At 37.1% G+C, this 20,276-nt stretch overlaps 1 protein-coding gene across 4 annotated transcripts in view; it reads right to left on the bottom strand.

Annotated features, from left to right (window-relative positions):
* PBX3 (PBX homeobox 3) overlaps positions 1-20,276 on the bottom strand; it is a 210,938-nt gene that overhangs the window by 34,741 nt on the left and 155,921 nt on the right. For 2 of the 4 annotated variants that reach the window (XM_078061774.1, XM_078061775.1), the window contains exons 3-5: positions 16,968-17,209; positions 15,553-15,600; positions 6,020-6,210 (exon numbers count right to left, since the gene is read on the bottom strand). In XM_078061774.1, the coding sequence (XP_077917900.1) occupies positions 6,020-6,210; positions 15,553-15,600; positions 16,968-17,209 (481 nt within the window). The remainder of the gene's footprint in view (positions 1-6,019; positions 6,211-15,552; positions 15,601-16,967; positions 17,210-20,276) is intronic. The other 2 variants (XM_036112903.2, XM_036112906.2) reach the window with 1 other exon arrangement.

Genomic DNA, 20,276 nt, shown 5'->3' with positions numbered 1-20,276 from the left:
ACTACAGGAAGAGATGAAACCAAAGCTCCGTGTTTGCATTCACTTGAAGTCATAAAACAGAACTTGGTATTACACTTTATTTTTTAGAAAAACGTTCCGTAGAAAATGCCCATTAAGCATCCCCCTAAGTTTCTTTCCTGCAGGGTTTAGCAAACTCTAAATGGCTGTGCCTCAGGCCAGTGTGCAGCGGCGCCTCAGTCCCAGGGCTGCGTCCCATGAGCGTTGCAACATCACTAACAGCGATCTCTGCAGGAGAAGGGACTCTGCTCCAAGCTCTGCCACCTTCCCATTCTGCCTCTGCTCACTCTGACTTGTTAACATACTTCCTCTTCTTGGACGAAAAACAAATCATTTAGGTGTATACATTATGAATGCAATTATGTAATAAAAAAAGCACACATGTTGATAAGAATGGGAAAGTATCAGCAGAAATAAGGATAGCAATTGTTAGGAAGGATTTCTTTCTGAAGGAAGTACTTTTAAGTATCTCTGTTACATAATATTTTTTGTTAAAATACTCAAAGTTGAAAAGCAATTTTGAATTTTTGTTTGTTTTCTGACACTACCTTAACTCTTTGACTTGATATTAAAAGTATGAAGCAGAAATAGTCATTCATCTTCTTAGCCAATAAATTACCTTTTGCAGCTTATTGCATTTAAGAAGCTTGCTGGAATCATGGGGAATATAAATGTTCAAGACTTGGTGGTTGTTTTCAATGGCAATGTGGCTTACTAGGGAAGAGAAGAGATGTTCCTGAAAAGCTATAATAAAGGCAGTCTGAATGAAGTTTGGTCTAGAGAACTGTAATAATGTAGTATCAGCACTGAAGAGAAGGCAAGGACCAGTCCAGTGGAGTGATTAAAGTGGGCTTCCTAAAAAGGGAAATTTAGGCTGGGCCTAGAAGAATGAGCAAGGTCTCACGAAATCAACAAACACGAGCACTCGCTCTGTTCCAGGCTCCATGCTGGACACCCTCACAGATGACAACTCATCAGTGGTGACCAAGTTGGGGTTGGGTTGGGAGTTTACTGTGAAAGGCCAGTGATGGGGGCTGGGGAGTGGGGAGTAGTTCTAGTCAGAGGAAACAGGGAAGACCAAGAGGGATTTCATTTTGTATTAATCACATAAGAGAACAATTTAATGATACAATGAGAGCACTAAAAATGTTTAAACTTTGATCTAATAATTCCATTTCTGAGAATTAATCCTTAGGAAATAATCCTAAAGATCAAAAAGTTTCAATGCATAAAGATTTTCACTGAAACACTAGTTTCCATAAACATCTATTTAAAATAGTATCCTCTTTTCATCATTTTCTTGCCCCTTTCCTTGTTTTATTTTTTTTTTATTTTTTTTATTTTTTTAAGATTTTATTTATTTATTTGAGAGAGAGAATGAGAGAGAGAGAGAGCGCATGAGAGGGGGGAGGGTCAGAGCGAGAAGCAGACTCCCCGCCGAGCAGGGAGCCCGATGTGGGACTCGATCCCGGGACTCCAGGATCATGACCTGAGCTGAAGGCAGTCGCTCAACCAACTGAGCCACCCAGGTGCCCACCCCTTTCCTTGTTTTATTTTCTTCACAGCACTTACCATCCTATTACATTTCATTGCATAGCATACAGGCATACCTTGTTTTACTGTGCTTCACAGATACTGCAGTTGTGACAAACTGAAGGTCTGTGACAGTCCTGCACTGAACAAATCTATCAGAGCCATTTTACCAATGCTTGCTCACTTGGTGTCTCTGTGTCACATTCTGATAATTCTTGTAATATTTCAAACATCTCTATTATTATTATATTTATTATGGTGATCTGTGATCAGTGATCTTTGATGTTACTATTGTGATTATGTTGGGGTGTCAAGAACCATGCCCATCTAAGACAGCAAACTTAATAAATGCTGTGTGTGTTCGGACTACTCCACTGACCGGCCTTCCCCCGTCTCTCTCCATCTCCTCAGGCCTCCCTATTCTCTGAGACACAACAATATTGGTATTAGGTCAATTAATAACCCTACAATGTCCTCTAAGTATTCAAGTGAAAGGAAGAGTTGCACATCTCTCACTTGAAATCAAAAGCTAGAAATGATTAAGCTTAGTGAGGAAGGCATGTCTTCATTAAGCTTGGTAAAACAGGCCAAAAACTAGGCCTCTTGAGCCAAACAGTCAACCAAGTTGTGAATGCAAAGGAAACATTCTTGAAGGAAACTGAAAATGCTATCCCAATGAACACATGAATGATAAGAATGTGAAAACAACCTTATTGCTGATGGAAGAAGTTTTAGTGGTCTGGAAAGAAGATCAAACAGGCCAGAACATACTCTCTTAAGCCAAAGCCTAATCTAGAGCAAGGCCCTAACACTTTTCAATTCTATGAAGGCTAAGAGAGGGGTGGAAGCTGCAGAAGAAAAGTCTGAAGCTAGCAGAGGTTGGTTCATGAGGTTTAAGGAAAGAAGCCACCTCCATAATATAAAAGTGCAAGGTACAGCAAGTGCTGATGGAGAAGCTGCAACAAGTTATCCAGAAGACCTAGCTAAGATCATTAATGCAGGTGACTACACTAAACAACAGATTTTCAGTGTAGACAAAACAACCTTATATTGGAAGAAGATGCCATCTAGGACTTTCATAGCTAGAGAGAAGAAGTCAATGCCTGGCTTTAAAGCTTCAAAGAATAGGCTGGCTCTCTGGTTAGGAGCTAATACAGCTGGTCAATGCTCACTGACCATTCCAAAAATTGTAGGGCCCTTAAGAGTTATGTTAAATCTACTCTGCCTGTGCTCTATCAGTGGAACAACAAAGCCTGGATGACAGCACATCTGTTTACAACATGGTTTATTGAATATATTAAAGCTCACTGTTAAGACCTACTGCTCAGAAAAAAAAGACTGCTTTCAAAATATTACTCCTCGTTGACAATGCACCTGGTTACCCAAGAGCAATGATGGAGATGGACAATGAGATTATGTCTTCATGCCTGCTAACACAACATCCATTCTGCAAGTCCATGGATCAAGGAGCAATTTTGACTTTCAAGTCTTACTATTTAAGAAATACGTTCTGTAAAGATACAGCTGCAAGAGATGGTGATTTCTCTGCTGGATCTGGGCAAAGTAAATTGAAAACCTTCTGGAAAGGACTCCCCATTCTGAGGCCATTATGAACATTCATGATTCATGGGAAGAGATCAAAATACCAACATTAACAGGAATTTGAGAGTTGATAACACTCATAATGACTTTTTAGTGGAGGAAGTCACTGCAGATGTGGTGGGAATAGCAAGAAAACTCAGATTAGAAGTGGAGCCTGAAGTGGATGGAATTGCTGCAATCCCGTGATAAAATTTGAACAGATGAGGAGTTGCTTCTTATGGATGAGCAAAAAGTGATTTCTTGAGGTGGAATCTACTCCTGGTGAAGACTCCGTGAAGATGGTTGAAATGACAACAAAGGATTTAGAATATTACATCAACTTAGTTGATAAATCAGCAGCAGGGCTTGAGAAGACTGACTCCAATTTTGAAAGAAGCTCTATTGTGAGTAAAATGCTATTGAAAGGCATCACATGCTACAGAGAAATGGTCTGTGAAGAATCAGTCATGCAGCAAACTTTACTGTTGTCTTAAGAAACTGTCCCAGCCACCCCAGCCTTCAGCAACCACCGCCCTGAGCAGTCAGCAGCATCAACACTGAGGCAAGACCCTCCACCAGCAAAAAGATTGTAACTTGCTGGAAGCTCAGATGCCAGTTAGCATTTTTTAGCAATAAAGTATTTTTTAATTAAGGCATGTAGTTTTCTTTCAGACATAATGCTATTGCACACTTAACAGACTATAGTACAGTGTAAACATAACTTTTATATGCACTGGGAAGCCAAAGAATTCATTTGATTCACTTTATTGTGATACTCGCTTTACCGCAGTGATCTAGAACCAAATCTGCAGTATCTCTGAGGTATGCCTGTATTTGTTTACTTGTTGATTGTCTATTTCCCCAAGTAGAATGTAAGCTCCAACTGGGGCAAATATGTTTTGTTTTGTTTTGAAGATTTTATTTATTTATTTGACAGAAAGAGACACAGCGAGAGAGGGAACACAAGCAGGGGGAGTGGGAGAGGGAGAAGCAGGCTTCCCGCTGAGCAGGGAGCTGGAAGTGGGGCTCAATCCCAGGACCCTGCGATCATGACCTGAGCCGAAGAGCCGAAGGCAGACGCTTAAAGGCTGAGCCACCCAGGTGCCCCTTGGGCAAATATGTTAACCTATCTTGTTTACTTTTATAATCTTCAGCATAAGTAAATACCTGTAGAAGGAAGGAAGAAAGGAAGGAAGGAAAGAAGAAAGAAACTATCATGGAAATTAATAGGGACAACTTAAATGCTCAAAAAATGAAGGAATAGCTAGGTAAATTATTTATCATATATCCATTTGGTAGACTTCAATTATTAAAATATTTAAAATTAGAGCTTATACTATATAAAAATGTTTATTTATTCATGGTAAATTTTTTAAAAAGCAAACCAAATCATGCATATTGTACCATCACAAGAACATTTTTTTAAAGCCCCCAAACCAGAAGCAAATATTCTAAAGCATTTACGGTGATTTTTTTTTTCTTTAAGTAGCAAAAATGTGGTTGTCTTTTATCCTGCATCTTTCTATTCTATAGATTTTCCAATTTTCCATAGTGACTGTGGGGATTTTTAAATAGGAAAAAAATGGAATAAAACTTCAAAGAATCTTAAAAACAAAAAAGTAATTGAGGCAGGAACAGGTCACGTAAGGCCTTAAATGCTAGGTTAAGTAGTGTGTATGAATTATCCAGCACTGAAAAGCTACTGTGGTTTTGATGCCCAAAGCATTTAGGGCATCATGGGGATGGTACAGAACCAGAGAAGGGGTGTAGAGGAGGAGCGAGAAAGGGACCGAGACTGGAGACAGGGAGACCCAGGAGGGAACTGGGCTAGTCCAGGTACAAAAGGATGGGCCGAGTAGTGTAAGGGTGGAAACAAAGAGCTAATAGGGGCAATCCTGAAAACCAAGCATTGGTGAGTTCTGGTGACTAATTCAGTATGGAAGAAGAAGGAACCAAAAATGATACAGGGCTTTCCTTAACTAGGAGAATGGTAGTAGAGTTAGGTGGCATACGTTTCTCTGTTTGGCTCTAAGGAAGAGCTCTGGCATAGACACTGTCCCACACACCTTGCTTTCCAGTTGAGAAGCTAACGTAGTTATTTTCTTTAATATTGTAAAATTTGGATGATAATTACCGCCTCTGTCAGATTGCAAGGGAGAGAAAGCAAAACAAAACAGAAACTCCTTTCCAAAGCTGAAGACTGATCACAAGCTTCAGCAATGCCCAAGAGGCATCCCCGCAGGAGCAGCACACCGTAGGAGCTTGACAATTCTATTACATCATCTAGGAGGTGCAACACACCATATACAATTGATTAAAACTCCTGCAAAACTTGAAAGTTTCAGATAGAAGGGAAGTTTTCATCCTTACAGAAGAAGCTGATAGGCTTTCTTCCTTGATTCGGAAAAAAAGTATTTGGGGTTTTGTGGTCATTGCTATTAACTACAACACCACTTCCTTCTTGGGAGTATCAGTGTTTCCAAGTATTGTCTTATCATAGGCACAGGTAATGTAACACCGAGAAATTGTTAGAAAGCAAACCTTGTTAAAACAGAGTTACATACTGAAAATTACCCTTAAAAAAATACTTTTTAGCATCAGAATTAAAGGCTACATCTTCCTAAGTCATTAGTAGCAGCACTAATCCTATCTGTTTTCTGAGTCCTCAAATTGGTAGCTAATAGTAGGACCACTCCCAGACGAGAGGAGGCCTCACAGTGCAGGCACCAGGAGGTGAATTACCTATCCATTGTAGAGAAGAGCTCTTATAGCCAAATTAAAGAAGAATCTAAGACCAAGTGGCCAGTTTTATAGAAAATAATATACAAGGAGTGAAAGGGGAAAGGAAAAAAAGCCATGCAACAGATTTGTGGCCTCACTCACATACCTGGCATCAAGGAACCTTGATCTTAAAATCATAACTGCTTCACAAGTGCTTTGTTTGAGCTGCATCTGAATGGAACTAAATTTTCGATGGATGATGCCCACCATTCTCTCAATCTCTTTTGGGGAAATGGGACGTGTTCTACTCTGCTCTCGGAGAAGGTTCATCACATGTGTAGTGAATTCATTACATGCCTGTAAAGGGGGGAAAAAAAAGTCACTCCTTAGGAATCTGGTATTTTATATTATCATACCCAAACATTAACATCTAAATTTCCACTTCAGTTGCAATTGCCAATGGTATTATGCAGTGGGTAGGGGAGAATGAAAACTAAGACACTTGTCAAATGGCAGTGGTAGTTAGATGGGGCAGCAAGAATTCTGAAACTATGAATGGCCCAACATGCAAAGGAGGCATAGCACTCAACTGTCCTTCCACCCACCCTTTTCCCAGTTCCAAAATGAGGTTTTCCCATTGGAGGATACGCTCTACCAACTCGTATGTATGAATATGAATATGTGTGTATTGTCAATACTAAGCACCTCCTATTTTTCTCTGGGGTTTTACATTTATTCAGCAAATGTTTACCAAAGGGCTATGGGGTGCAAACTCTTCCCGATGCTACTAAGGTATAAAGAAATGAGCAAGATGCGGACTTGGTCTTTAGTAGGATAAAATATATATAAGAAAATAATTCTCAAACAAGCAGTCTGTGCAAAGTGTCACAGAAGATATGAGTGTTTCCTAAGTTCCAAGGAGGGAGTATTCTCATTTGGAGGCAGAGACCACATCACGCTTCATGGCAGAGTGACATTTGGGCTTTAAAGAATGGGTAGGATTTTTGAAAGGTGGATAAAGGTGGAAATTAGGAAGAATGCCAGGCACAAGAAAAACCTGGAAATAATGATATGCAGCAAGTTCAGAGGATGAGAGAGTATATGCAGAGAAGAAGAGGGATTCAGGTCCATGGAAGGACATAAAGGGCCTTGGATGCCAAGCATGCCAATGTCCTGGAATAATTTGGCTGTGGTGTTGGCCTTATCAGTAGATATGAGCCATCTGTGGACAATGGGTAAAGCAGCTCAATTCTTCAGGGGAGTTGCAGCAGGAAACTAAGGATCAGATTTGGGTCTCAAACTTTTAAGTTAACAACCCTCAACCCCTCTTTCAGTTCACCTATATTCTTTTAGATCGATAAAACCAAGTAATGGGGCCTACACTGAAATCTACTACTGCTTTGGTAAATAAATCATCAGTCTATACCCTTGAATAAAAAGAACATCTTCTGGCATTTTCATTAAAAAGGCAAGACAGAGAGATTCTGTATGTTACGGCACAGATGCCCCTGGTAGGGCAAGCAGACAGAATAATCATTGATCACGGCAAGACATAGTTTGAAGCTTTAATAATGTCCACTTCCCTACAGATATCCTGAACATTGCTCACATATAGCACATGATGGTTTTTCTAACTGCTCATTAGAGAACTAACCTTTCAAGTAAGTACACTGGGTGTTTCAGTTACTCTAAGCTTTATGGAGCTTTTCTATAAATATTTCTAAGGTGAGGTAAAATGAGTCTTGCTTACCAGTTAAAGGGTGCTTCCCCCACCCTGTATGTTTTAAGTCTTAAGCAATTTAAGTGAGCAGTGACCCTAATGTTACACTTACAGGATTCTTCAGAGTATAGAATTGTGCAGCATAGACAGATAGTAGTCATCCAACGAGCGTCTACTGACTGGTCAGTTGTATTTACAATTTGAGAGTAATGCTGATTAATATCTGTTAGTACATTATCCCTGCACCATATGTGAAGAATTCTTCACTTGCAGACCGTGGGTAAGTGTAGAATGTCTATGACTCCCTGAAATTTCATCCAAGTTGTGTGCAAATGGATAACAGCTGAAGGGACAATCTGTGGAGTTTTGTTTTCTTTTCAGATTCTTAGCCAGTTTACAACTAAAAAAGGCTAAGAATTATTGTCCTAGTTTATGACAGAGTAAAATGTTAAAGAACTGTGTAGCTCTAAAACCAGAACTTCTTTCTATCTTTAAGGAAACCAAAATAAAAATAAACTTAAGATTGTCCCCCATTATATTACTTACACTATCTTATGCCAAACTGAAAACAAGTGGTCACCCTGCCAAGAAATGTATGTATATTTTTTTCTTGCACTTTCTCTAAAGAAATGTTCATATAATTTCAAAATTCTATAATTTGACACACTCTCGCCCTCTGTTTTCTCATCAATAAAATGAAGAAAATTAGACTAGCACCATGTCCCCACACTGGGATCAGAAAGTATGTGCTTCTATAGCTAGTTCTAGAGAATGTTAATACATGGTCCAAAAATACAGTATTTTGGAAAATGCTGAGTTAACCAAAATTTTTAAAGATTTTTGTTTGCTTGTTTTTGCAAGACTCCTCGACACTGATATGGCAACATGCAGAATAAATCTTTAAGGGTGAATGGGATAGCCAACTTTTCCCAAATAAATTTGGACACAAAAATCTCTTTTCTCTAGAGTAGTGCTGTCCAAAAGAGATACACTGCAAGCCACATTTGAAATTAAAAAAAAAAAAAAAAAAACTCCAGTAGCCACATTAAAAAAATAAAAAGAATCAGGTGAAATTAATTTTAAAAATATATTTTATTTAACCCACTATATGAAAACTATTAACATTTCAACACATAATTAATATTTTTAAAACACGGTTAATGAAGTATGTTACATTATTTTCTGGGGTACACTTTCTAATCCAGTACATTGACAGTACATCTCAATTCAAACTAGCCAGATTTCAAGTCTCAACAACTACCCATGGCTAGTGGCAACCAGACTGGACAGCACAGCTCTATGGCATCTTGGGGACCCATGTTCTAAGAAAAACTCTTTGGAAACCGCATACTGAGTAATCTCTGATGTTTCTTTTTTAATTCTTCCCCACCATGCGTTCACACAAACACACACAAAAAGACAGTTTCATTTACAAATGTCCTTGGTGAAGCAAGAGAAATTATTCGTTTTATTACATCTCAAGCCTTTACTACGTCTGTAATATTCCCTGTGACAAAACGGGAAACAAACAAAAAGCACTTCTACTGCATATCAACGGATAGTTATCTTGAGAAAAAGCACTTGTGTGACTGTTTAAGTTGTGAGCTAAAGCTGCTTTTTTCATGGAATGCCATTTTTTTTAAAGCAAAACGACCAAATTATAATTATTCAGACTTGGGTATTTGGCAGATGTCCTCTCAAAAACGAAGTGTGCCTGTCAAGCAAAAGAGCTGACATAAGTAGTATGTATCATAACAAAATTTGAGTTTTCAAGTGAAAATTAGAATTTTGGAAAATTTGCATCCACCATTGTGAGTTTCCCAGTTTCCCAGTCGACTTTCTGATTAGCTTGGTGTTGATACTAATAACTATATTTTGGTATTATAAAATGAAATGTGTCAACACGGGAAGATGTACATAACTCAGTGAACCGGTATTTTCCAAATGATCAATGCATGATGTTACAAAAACAGGCACAGGTAGAAGATCCATTCGAACTGCATATTAGACCAATGGATTTTAAATAAACAGAGTACAAAGAATTAATTGATATGGTTTCAAACTCCGCATTATAACTAACCTTTAAGGAATTACACCTTGTCAAGTTTTGGTGTAATATCAAAGAAGAAAGTCCACAGCTACCTGAAAAGGCTATTACCATATAATCCTGCCTTTTCCAGTGCCATATTTGTGCGAGGTCAGATCCAGATGCTCTTTGTATACTTCAGCCACATTATAGCAGACTGACTGCAGAAGCACGTGTAAGATCCAGGTGACTTCTATTGAGCCCAACATTAAAGAGTTTGGCAAGAATGTAAAAACAATGTCATTATTCTCAATAGATGCTGAGTTTTTGGGGGAAATACAGGTTTTTACAAAAATGTTATTTAGGTTAACATATAATGATTTATTATTATTTTAAGATTAATTAATAAATACTTTTAATTTTTCTCAGTTTTAATTTCTCTTATAATAAGTGTTGACAGATACAATCCACCAAATAAAAGCTCTTAGGGGTCTCTAGTAACTTTTAAGAGTCTAGGTTTTAAGACCAAAAAGTCTGAGAACCATTGTATTGGACTATGGAAGCATTTTGAATTTGCACACGTAACACTGCAAATTCCTAAAAACCTAGCTCGCACATTACGGTAACATATATCTTTGATAGGGTGTATGTTCTGATAAATAATTCAAAACTCCTGTGTGAATGATACCTGAGATGTTAGCTCTCTTAAGTTTTTCTCTGGCTGCATTTTAATCTCTCCAGAGAGAATGTTTGCCTATGGTTTCTAGGAAGGATGTAGGAAAAAAAGGGTTAAAAGCAAAAAGTTTCTGCATCTAAAAACTCATAATTTCCTAAAACATTTGCTGAATGTCTCACAACTTATTAAGTGAACTCATCTATGAATGCAAATGCTGATTAGCAATTTGGCAATAGCCCAACATTCACAGAATTCACATAGCTTTTCTTTAAACCAGTAGTTCATACATGATTAATTAGAACATCTCATTTATGTAGTGTGCACTTTAGCTCATTACTCTAAGTAAAATTCGTTAAGTATTTACATTTAGATAATTAAAATCTGGGTACACCCTTAAGAAAGATGCATACACTTTAGGCAAAGTGATTTTTTTTCCTTTATACCACTGAAAGTAAATTACAGCCTCATTTACAGCATCATCTGTACCAGTTTCAGAGCAGAGCACAGTACTGCCTCATCTTCTATTCCTTAAAAGGTATACATTTTTTAAACATATAAATGCTGTGAGAATAATCAAATGATTGCAGAGTTGTTTTGAAGGGCCACCCAACCACATACTAGCATCAATACTGTTTATAATGTGGGATATTCGCTTCAAACATTTATCACAACCTCTGTCATACCTGTAAGACTATTAAAATAGACACTGGAGAAATTTTTTATTGCCTTATTATTTTTCCAAGTGAAATTATCAGTCAAAATTTTTCTGGTCAATGTCCACAATACAAACATAGAAACACCTGTTTAATTGGAGTATTCAGGAAATAAGAGTTTCGATTCCTTGAATTTTCTGATTTAAAGTAATGGCAGAAACCTCTTTTTCTTTTAATCCAGCTGTTGAAAACTACCTAGGATGCATTTTTGTTTGTGTTTTAAAACACACCTAGCAATAACATAGTTAAATGAACATAAAGTATGAAAAGCTTCATCTGAAAAAAATATTTTCAATCAGTTCTTATCTATGAGAATTTCTCCTTGCCATTTGTTCCTTTCTCCTTAATAATCCAAAACCAGTTGAAGATCTGAAATATTTGATTTATGATAATGATTTTAATGATATTTGTTGGCTAGTAAAACTGTCTCCTCTATATCCGTACATATTTCATTTACACTCAAAATTAAAGTTTTCAGGTCTGTTGAACTTTCAGGTTTGTTTAACTTTGTTAAAGTTTCATTTGTTTTGTGGTGGTGCTTTTTTTCATTGTGAATTCAAGATACAACCCCTTTCTTGCCTGTAAATTCACATCATTGAATGTAAACATATAAAATCAGACAGTGAGCAAGCACTAATTTTAGAGGAAGCTTTAAAACGGGTCAGTGATCAGATCTAAAAACTGAATTGGTCTTTTGTAACCATCTGGAGAAGCTGACTGCAGTCAACCGATCATGATACCCCCATTCTAAAATCTACTTTTTAAAGAAAGAATAAATCTCTATTAAAAGTTATTCCCTCTCAAATTTGCATGTATCCATTTTCTAGATGTCTTTATAACCTTGCAAGTAACTCTAGTCCAATATCATAGATTTTGTATTTATGGAATGCTTATTAAATCAACAAATTCTTCTTGCTTTAGGATAAAAACCAACATTTAAAGATTTTTTTCTAAGCCAAGTAGAATGTGACCAATATGAGTAAGGAACAGCCACAAAGATGAAATATGTACTGTATCTCAACACATCTTACCTAATTACATGATTTAGGGGCCTATCTCATGAGGTTTATGTAAGGAGTATATTACATATGTTAAGTTCTTTGCACGGAGTCTAAGACATAATTAATACTTAATAAATGGCAGTTATTGACAATGAAAATGGCAATTATATGAAATTCATATTTTGCATATGTTAGCTATTCTGCAAGCAGTCCCTACTCTGATTACTTAATACAGTTATTATAGTCAGGCCTTCCCACTGCCTGAATAGTACAGATGGAAGTTGAAAACAAAAGAATATTCAAATAAAAAACAATTCATTTTATTAATCAACTTTGTGATCAAAGATACATTTGATATGTGGAACTAATAAAGTAGAAACTTGAAGGAAAAAAAGGGAATATTCAAACACTCTTTCCAGCCAAGGAAAAGACCCACCATGAAAGCTGACAAGAAGTAAAACTCTTCCCTTGGAGCAGTGAATGACAAAGCCTTGCTTGGTAAAATGAAATATAAAGTTTCCATCAGATAGGACCCTTTTGTCTTTCCTGCTTACCTCTTAAGAACAAATAGCAAAATGGGATTAGGAGTTTTTGGGCTACACAATCTCTAATGTAGTAACATCAGCATTTTTTAACCTGATAAAAATAAAACTCCTTTACAAGCAAAGGAGATTTTGCCAGCAAATCTAAACACATAAATGTTGAGATCCTCAAAAAGCACAAGGATATGCCTTTACAATGGTTTAGGTTCCACATTCATTCTCCATTCCCCCAACAATTAATTCCCTATAGTCTGAAAGTCCTCTAGTAGCTAAACGGTATCTAATTGGTCTTGAGTACATTCAGTGTGCATGCTTGGCTCCAATGCTTCACCTGATTCGAGGTGAATTCAAAAGACATCTGTGAACTCAGAAAGCAGGTTCCCAGATGCTTGGGGAGGGTTGGGACCCTTACAACACTTTTGCCTTCAGCAAAAATGTATTTCAATATAATTATAGTAGATAGCTTTCAATATGTCATCTCTATTATAGCAGCTGTAAATTATGGAGTGAATTGCCTGTGTACAAGCATTTCTTCTGGTACAAGCAAAGTGGGAGAGCTGCACAGGGCATGATATATCTTTTTCTTTTTAACTGAGAACAAATGACTAAGTCAAATTTCATTTGCAAAAACCAATGTGTCCATTTCCCTTTGGTAGAGAGGTGGAGGAAGCCAGAAGTCCTTCAATTTTTAAAAACAGGCTTCCCAGGACTCTTGGCTCAAGTTCATTAGGAATTCACTTATTCTACTAGTTTGGCTCTTTAATCTTAAGAGCATATTTGAAAGTTATAGCAAAAGCATTTTTTAAAACCTGTAATTGATCAACAAAAAGACAAAGAGGCAACCAGGCTTCTTTCCTAGCTAAAGAGAGAAGCAATGCACCCCTTAACAAAGTATTACAAGACAGTTGCTGCAAACTTTGAAAATTCTATATTCCTGTTGGGTGTCAGGATCAACAAAAGAAAAGTGAAATAGTTTTTTGTTTTTTGTTTGTTTTGAAAAGTGAAATAGTTTTGATTCATTTTGGGTGGTAGTAATATTCAAGAATCATATTCTACTATATATTCTATGCCTAATATTTCAAAAGTGTTTATAAGTGAATTTAGATGGTTATCACCAAAAATCATTATATCTGAGCCTATGTAATGAAGACATAAGATCAAAGGACATTTTCTGGAGGAAAAAAGGACAGGATTCTAAAGACAGTACCATTCCTAAAACACGCATATAAAACCGAGCCTTGCAGCTTAGATTTAATTTTGCTCAAACTGTAGCTCTAGTCTGCTTAGCTTTGTAAATGTGGCTGTGTTTATAAGGTACTTTAATTTACTGCAGTGGTAGTGTTTGTTAATTTTATGGCAATCTAAATCTAAACAGGCTTCAGATACATTTTCATTACAGCTTCATTGCAAAACACAGGAGAGTGAATAGCTCTAAGATTCCAATGTAGTTTACTTCTTTCAGTAAAAGACTCAACACAATTTTCTGATGAAGCCACTGCCTTAACATTTATGTTCTTCCTATTACTAATAAGCTCTGTCACTCAAAATACCCATGTTCACTTTTAGGAGGAAAAGTATAATTTCTGGAAAGTCATTAAAATGGTTGTTTTTTCCATCTCTACTCTGATCCCATTCTAAATGCAAGTCAACATGAGCAAATGAGAGAAAACCAGAATGTACTGAATTATTTTCCAATTCTATGTAAGTAGCAGCAGAATTCAGTGGAAAAGGAAGCCATATTGTCAGAAACTGACTTCAGTACCTGATTCTGACACTAACCAGATGTGTGACACTGGACAAATCATTCAACCTGAGTCTCATTTTCTCATCTGTAAAATGGAAATTATAATGCCACCTATCTTGGATATGCCACCCTTTTATCTCATTCAGTTCTGCTTGGCCCTCCTGGTAGCTCCAAAGCATATCCCTGGAAGGTCTAGCCCAGACAGAGCCCACAACTTGTATCCCAAAGACTTGTAAAAAACTATTGACTATCTTATGTCAAAACTCACTGATCAAATAACTTGGGAACTACAGAGAGAAGATCTATAAAAGCCAGCCCCAAAGACAACACAAGTGAATGAAATGCTGCTCCGTTCTTTCTAAAACAATTCAGAACCTACAGAAGAAAATTTGTAGACTTAAATTCTGTTATCAGCCAACCAGTCATCACACTCCATCTACTTATTTGTCCATAAAACTACAGCGATTTCATATGCCTGTATTTTTCCTTCAGAAAGTGTCAAAAATGAGCAAGGAAATATATATTTAAGTGGTTTTTATTAGGTTACTGAATATATCGAGAAATAAGATTCATTATTATGCTTTAAAACTCATTATTTCCCAATATATTGAATCCAAAAAAAATCCAAAAATACATACTATAGATTAACTTTTGAAGAACCTGTGTGTATTCTTAAAGCAAAACAAAACAATTCAAAACAAAACAAAACAAAACAACACCCTGGTGACCCTGACTGATGACAGCCTCACCTGACTTCTAACAGGGCAAGAGAAAGAGAAAAAGGAAGCTGGTATGAAGAAACATGGCAGGAGACAGTAAGGGAACCACCTTAATTCTTCATCCAAAAAGTTGGGCCATTTGGCCCCAAATACTACAGATCTTTCCATGCAAGGTGAATGGTGGTATTTATTAAGTATGTATAGATGTATTTAACATAAAGTTATGCGATTAAGATTATACTACAAATTGGAACCATTTTCTTCTGTTTATGCTCAGGGCAACTTTTTCAACCATGACTTCTTTTGTTTACTCTCAATTATTCATACGTCAAATCAGAAAGCTCCATTTTTTGCATGTACATACATAAGATAATTTTTCCAAAATCCTTATTTGCACTTCTTCCACCAAAAATGATCCCTACAAATGAGGCTAGAGATACAGTTTGAGACCCCAGAAAGTACTATGCAGGAAAAAAAGACAAAATCTTATAATATTAATTTATATTGGATTTTAACATCAAGCTACATAAACTTTCTACCCTCCTTCAAAACACTCACCTCTGGAACAGAATCCAACATTTGCTTAATACCACCATATCCAGAATACTTGAGAAGGCAATGAAAAAAATAACATATACAACTGAAACTATGCAGGGAACTCAGAAGAAAAATAAGTAATAAAACTGACCAGGACGCCCACATCACATTAAAGTGTTCGGACTTCATGAAGTGCCTGACTGCACAGTGAAGTATTTGGAGGTGAAATGGTATGATGCTTAAGACTTGCTTTAAAATACTCCACCAAAACCAAAACAAGGTGTGTGTGTGTGTGTGTGTGTGTGTGTGTGTGAGATAGGCAAAATAAGACTGGCAAAATACTGATATTATGTATCTGGGTGATGGGTGTCTAGGCAGTGCCTAATTTTAGGTTGAGCTCAATAAAACTGCCAGTACACAACTCTTTTTGACCTAAAAACTTGGCAGTTTCACAGGATTCAACGTAATAATATTCCCTTTATTTGGGGGTACATTTAAATATTTCCATAATAATGCTTTTTAAAATTACCTGCTAGTGAAAAATCCTTCAAACTAAAAGGTTTTTAGGTTGAAACTAACAACTAAAATAAGTCTAAAATGAACTACCAACATTTTACATGACTTCATTGAATCTAAGACTTATTTTTTCCCACCTTTTAACATCTCTGTGAAGTATGGAAGCATTTTACAGTCAATAGCATGTTATAGTTCAATTGGGTAGTGTTAACTTTTTTCTTGGTGGTACCTAAACAATGACACAGCTTAAAATCAAAGATACCTTAGATTCAATGAAGTGTGGTTAACATAATTGCTGAGGACAGCATTTGTAATCCACACCTCTATCTACTCAGGAATTTAGCACACAATGCCCAGTGGTCCCTGCCCGGAGGTACCTATAATTAACCCGGGAGTCTCCTCTTCAGAGAGAAAGGCCAGAACCTGCTTACTTTGTGACGGTAGCTCCCTCAGCTATAGTCTGGCACAATCTATAAGGATTAATTCCTGGGAGGATTCTGGAGCTCACAGCATAGGAGGAAGAGCTCAGCTCTCTGTGCAGTGCTTCCCTTTAAAAGTTGTTAAAACTCATGAACAAGGCCAGTGCGTAAATGTTAATTAGCCAGGGCTCTGAAGGGCACCAAGCAGTGAGGTTAAAGGGGAAGGATGGCTGCAGGGGTGGTAGTAAGGGCACGTGAATGTGAGGAATGAATAAAACTAAAACAAGTAGATGGGACAAAATAGGTTCCACTTCACCTCTGAAATCTCAAAGGGGCTTCATTTCATGAATCCAACAATTCACTTGGGTTTTTGCATTGACCTTATTTATTTCGCTCTTTGTGTCAACACCTACCCCTCACAGCCCTCAGAATTGGTTAGCGCAGTCTAATAGAAGAGCAATAGAGGGTTTGTGCAGGACTATGAGAGTGGCGGCTGCTGACCTGTTCATATTTCTCCAGTTCTGTGTGATAGATTTGTCTGATCTGGGTCAATTTGGCTCTGTAATCTGAGTGTTCAATAGAGTTATCTGAAGAACCTCCAGAGGCTGCCGCGGCTGCAGCTGCTGCCGCCGATCCCCCACCTTTCTCAGGACCTGAAACCCCTTCTGCCAAAAGCATATTGTCCAGTCTCATTAGCTGGGGATCGGGAGGGTCCTCCTCCTGGGCTCCTCTGATGCTGAGACCTTCAAGGGAAGAGAGAGACAGAGAGAGAAGAAGCGAGAAACAGGACAAATAGTGTGAGTATTTTTGTTTATTTGAGAAAATGATCAAACAACATTAGTGTACTACAATTCATGCTGAGAATTTCTTTGTTCACATTTATCAATAAGCATAAGTATGAAAATTCTTTGAGAGAATATTTGCATGCATCCCCAGAATTTCTATTATTACCCCCTCTCAGTTTATCCTAGATTGGATCCCTGGAAAAAGGTAATTCTGGCTTCTCAGAATATGCTAACATCAATCTTCCCAAATTTTGAGGATTTAAGCATAAAATGGGAAGGGGGTAAAAAATTTGGGATTTTGAGAAAGGAAAAAAATAATTCCAAGGATATAAAACAGACACATTTAAAGGTAGTTATTCTGTTTCTCTGTATGTTTGGAAGAACAATTTAAAATCCCACAGAAAAATTCATTCACAAACTATATCCAAAAATTAGAAAATAAACAGGATTAGATGGGAGTTTCCACTGTGTAATTTTAGGGGGAGAAGAGAAATTCATACATCATGAGGTAATTAGCTATGCTTTAAAAATATATATTAGTGAATGAATTTGTTAAGCAGTTGCCTGCAAACTATGAAATCAGGACCCTAAATAGAGTATTAAAAATGTACCACTGGAATGGCAATACAGTGCTGGGCACAGTAGTCTCAATCTAATTTTGCTTTTAAATCAAGAACTTCCTAAGTGAAGCCCAGTCAGCAACCTCATCTGAGAACTATAGATCACAGCTGACAATTCATAGGTTTAATCAGGTCACATAGGCTTTCTGCCAAGATGTTTTCAACAACACAGAAGACAAAGTTTTAAAATAATTATCATGGTATAAAAAGCACTGGAGTCATGACAGCTCAAAATCAGCATTTTCATTAATGTGTAACATAATCTAAAATATCCCAGCCCAATTAACCTCTGTAAATCTGTTTAAAAGCAGGTTCCCCACACTAGTTACAAGGCATCTTGGGGAAGGGGGAAGCGGGGAAATTGGCATCTTGCATATCTGCATTTGGATTCTGCCTTTTTCATCTGTGCCCGTTGTTGTTTATCCACAGTGGTGCACACTCTGTGTCTAGTGTAACTTACATGACAGTAACATCTATAAGCTGCCAAGTACTCAACTGAGCACCAGCTTCGTGATTTTATATGCTAACCTAAAACTACCATCAATTCTTTTAAGAACAGATTTCATTCCTAGATGTCCTGAATTACACCCACAGCATGACAGAGCTCTTGGTTGTCTTAACTCAAATGCACAACTTTAATTTCCTCCCTCAAAACACTTTAAAGCTGTCACTTTCATTTAAAAATATACTTCAGAATAATTTCAACTGGGTAATAAAACTAACTCACAATAATTTAAAATTATATCTGTTGCCTGTTCAGAGGCAAATAAATAAGGTTTGAAAACTGTAATATACTAAGACAATAAATTCATTTAGGGAACCAGAAAGTTAGAGAACTCTCTTAAATAAGATAAAATCAGTATCAGTATCAACATTGCTGATAATTAAAAACAGAAAAACATGTATTTGCTATTTCTTCTAGATCTGGCAAATACTGGTTACGTTGGTAGTTTTAATTTAACACCCGTAATTTTCTTCCCTTCTAATTCACTTTGTCAGATGTTAAAATCTCATGGCCTCAACATGCTCGTAGTTCCACATACCAAGTTTTCCGTGCATCTGGCATGCAGTGAGGACTCACTGAGCAGCCTCTTCTTTTGCACTTTGGGCTCAGCTTCATTTTATATCATCTGTTGGGGAGGTCCTTAAGTTTCTCCTTTTTCAACTAAATTTTTGCTCACACTTTTGTGTGTTCACTGTTTCTCTTTTATATATGTACAGATACTGGTGCTTCTCCTGAAAATGTGTGTGTGTGTTTGTTTTTTAATCTACCTTCAAGGTTCCTCCAGGTGTCTAGTCTTCCCCTTGTACTTATACATACTGATCTTTTCCCTATGGATATTTGGTGAGGTTCTTTAATAGTAGAGATCAACATCCACAGTCAAAATTATTACACTTCCCTGCACAAGTGTGGCAGTGCAGTGACTTAATACACAAGGAAGCAGACTATAAGGAAGACAGACGGAAATTCATCCGGAAGAAATGCAAAAGACATGGCACTTTTATACATTGCTAATACGTATATAAACCAATACCACCACACCAACAGGAAGCAACCCTTAAAGTCAACAGTAGTGGATACAAATGAAAATAACTATGTATTTTTAGCTGGTATAACATTTTCCCCTTGTGATGAATAACATCTCTTCTAAAATCATAAGTAAATCAACACTTCAGTGTTTGCCTCAAATATAGGGAAAAAATGTTTTAATGTGATCCTTCTGCATTTACTTTATACATTATGTGCATTGAGTCAAATCAGAAAAATCATTTCCTGACAAAAAGTTCATACTCCTTTGGATGAAAAGTACTATAGCACTTTGTAATTAGGCAACATTGAGAAGGCTGTTTATCAATACTGAAGTCATTTTTACACCTACAGTTGGAAAAGTGAATCAAATTTCTTTCTCTACTAAGCAACGTCATGATTATGCAACTTTAAATAGAAATATCTAGTTTCCGGGGCGCCTGGGTGGCTCAGTCGTTAAGCGTCTGCCTTCGGCTCAGGTCATGATCCCAGGGTCCTGGGATCGAGCCCCACATCGGGCTCCCTGCTCAGCGGGAAGCCTGCTTCTCCCTCTCCCACTCCCCCTGCTTGTGTTCCCTCTCTCGCTGTGTCTCTCTCTGTCAAATAAATAAATAAAATCTTTAAAAAAAAAAAAAAAAAAAAAGAAATATCTAGTTTCCAAAATTATTTTTAATTTAAATATTTCTATTCATACTCTTACCTTCCATTCATATTGCTATTTTATGACTCGTCCCCCCTACCTATTCACTCACTATTACTTAGCTTACTAACCTGCCAAAGTCACACATGGCTCCCAATTACAAGACCTACTCCTCTGGGCACCTATAAACAATTTTAATGAACCTAAATTTGTAAGGGCCAGAATGTATCTGCCTAC

Source organism: Halichoerus grypus, chromosome 14, assembly GCF_964656455.1.
Source record: "Halichoerus grypus chromosome 14, mHalGry1.hap1.1, whole genome shotgun sequence".
NCBI classification, from domain to species: Eukaryota; Metazoa; Chordata; class Mammalia; order Carnivora; family Phocidae; genus Halichoerus; species Halichoerus grypus.
This window is presented reverse-complemented; position numbering and strand designations above follow the sequence as displayed.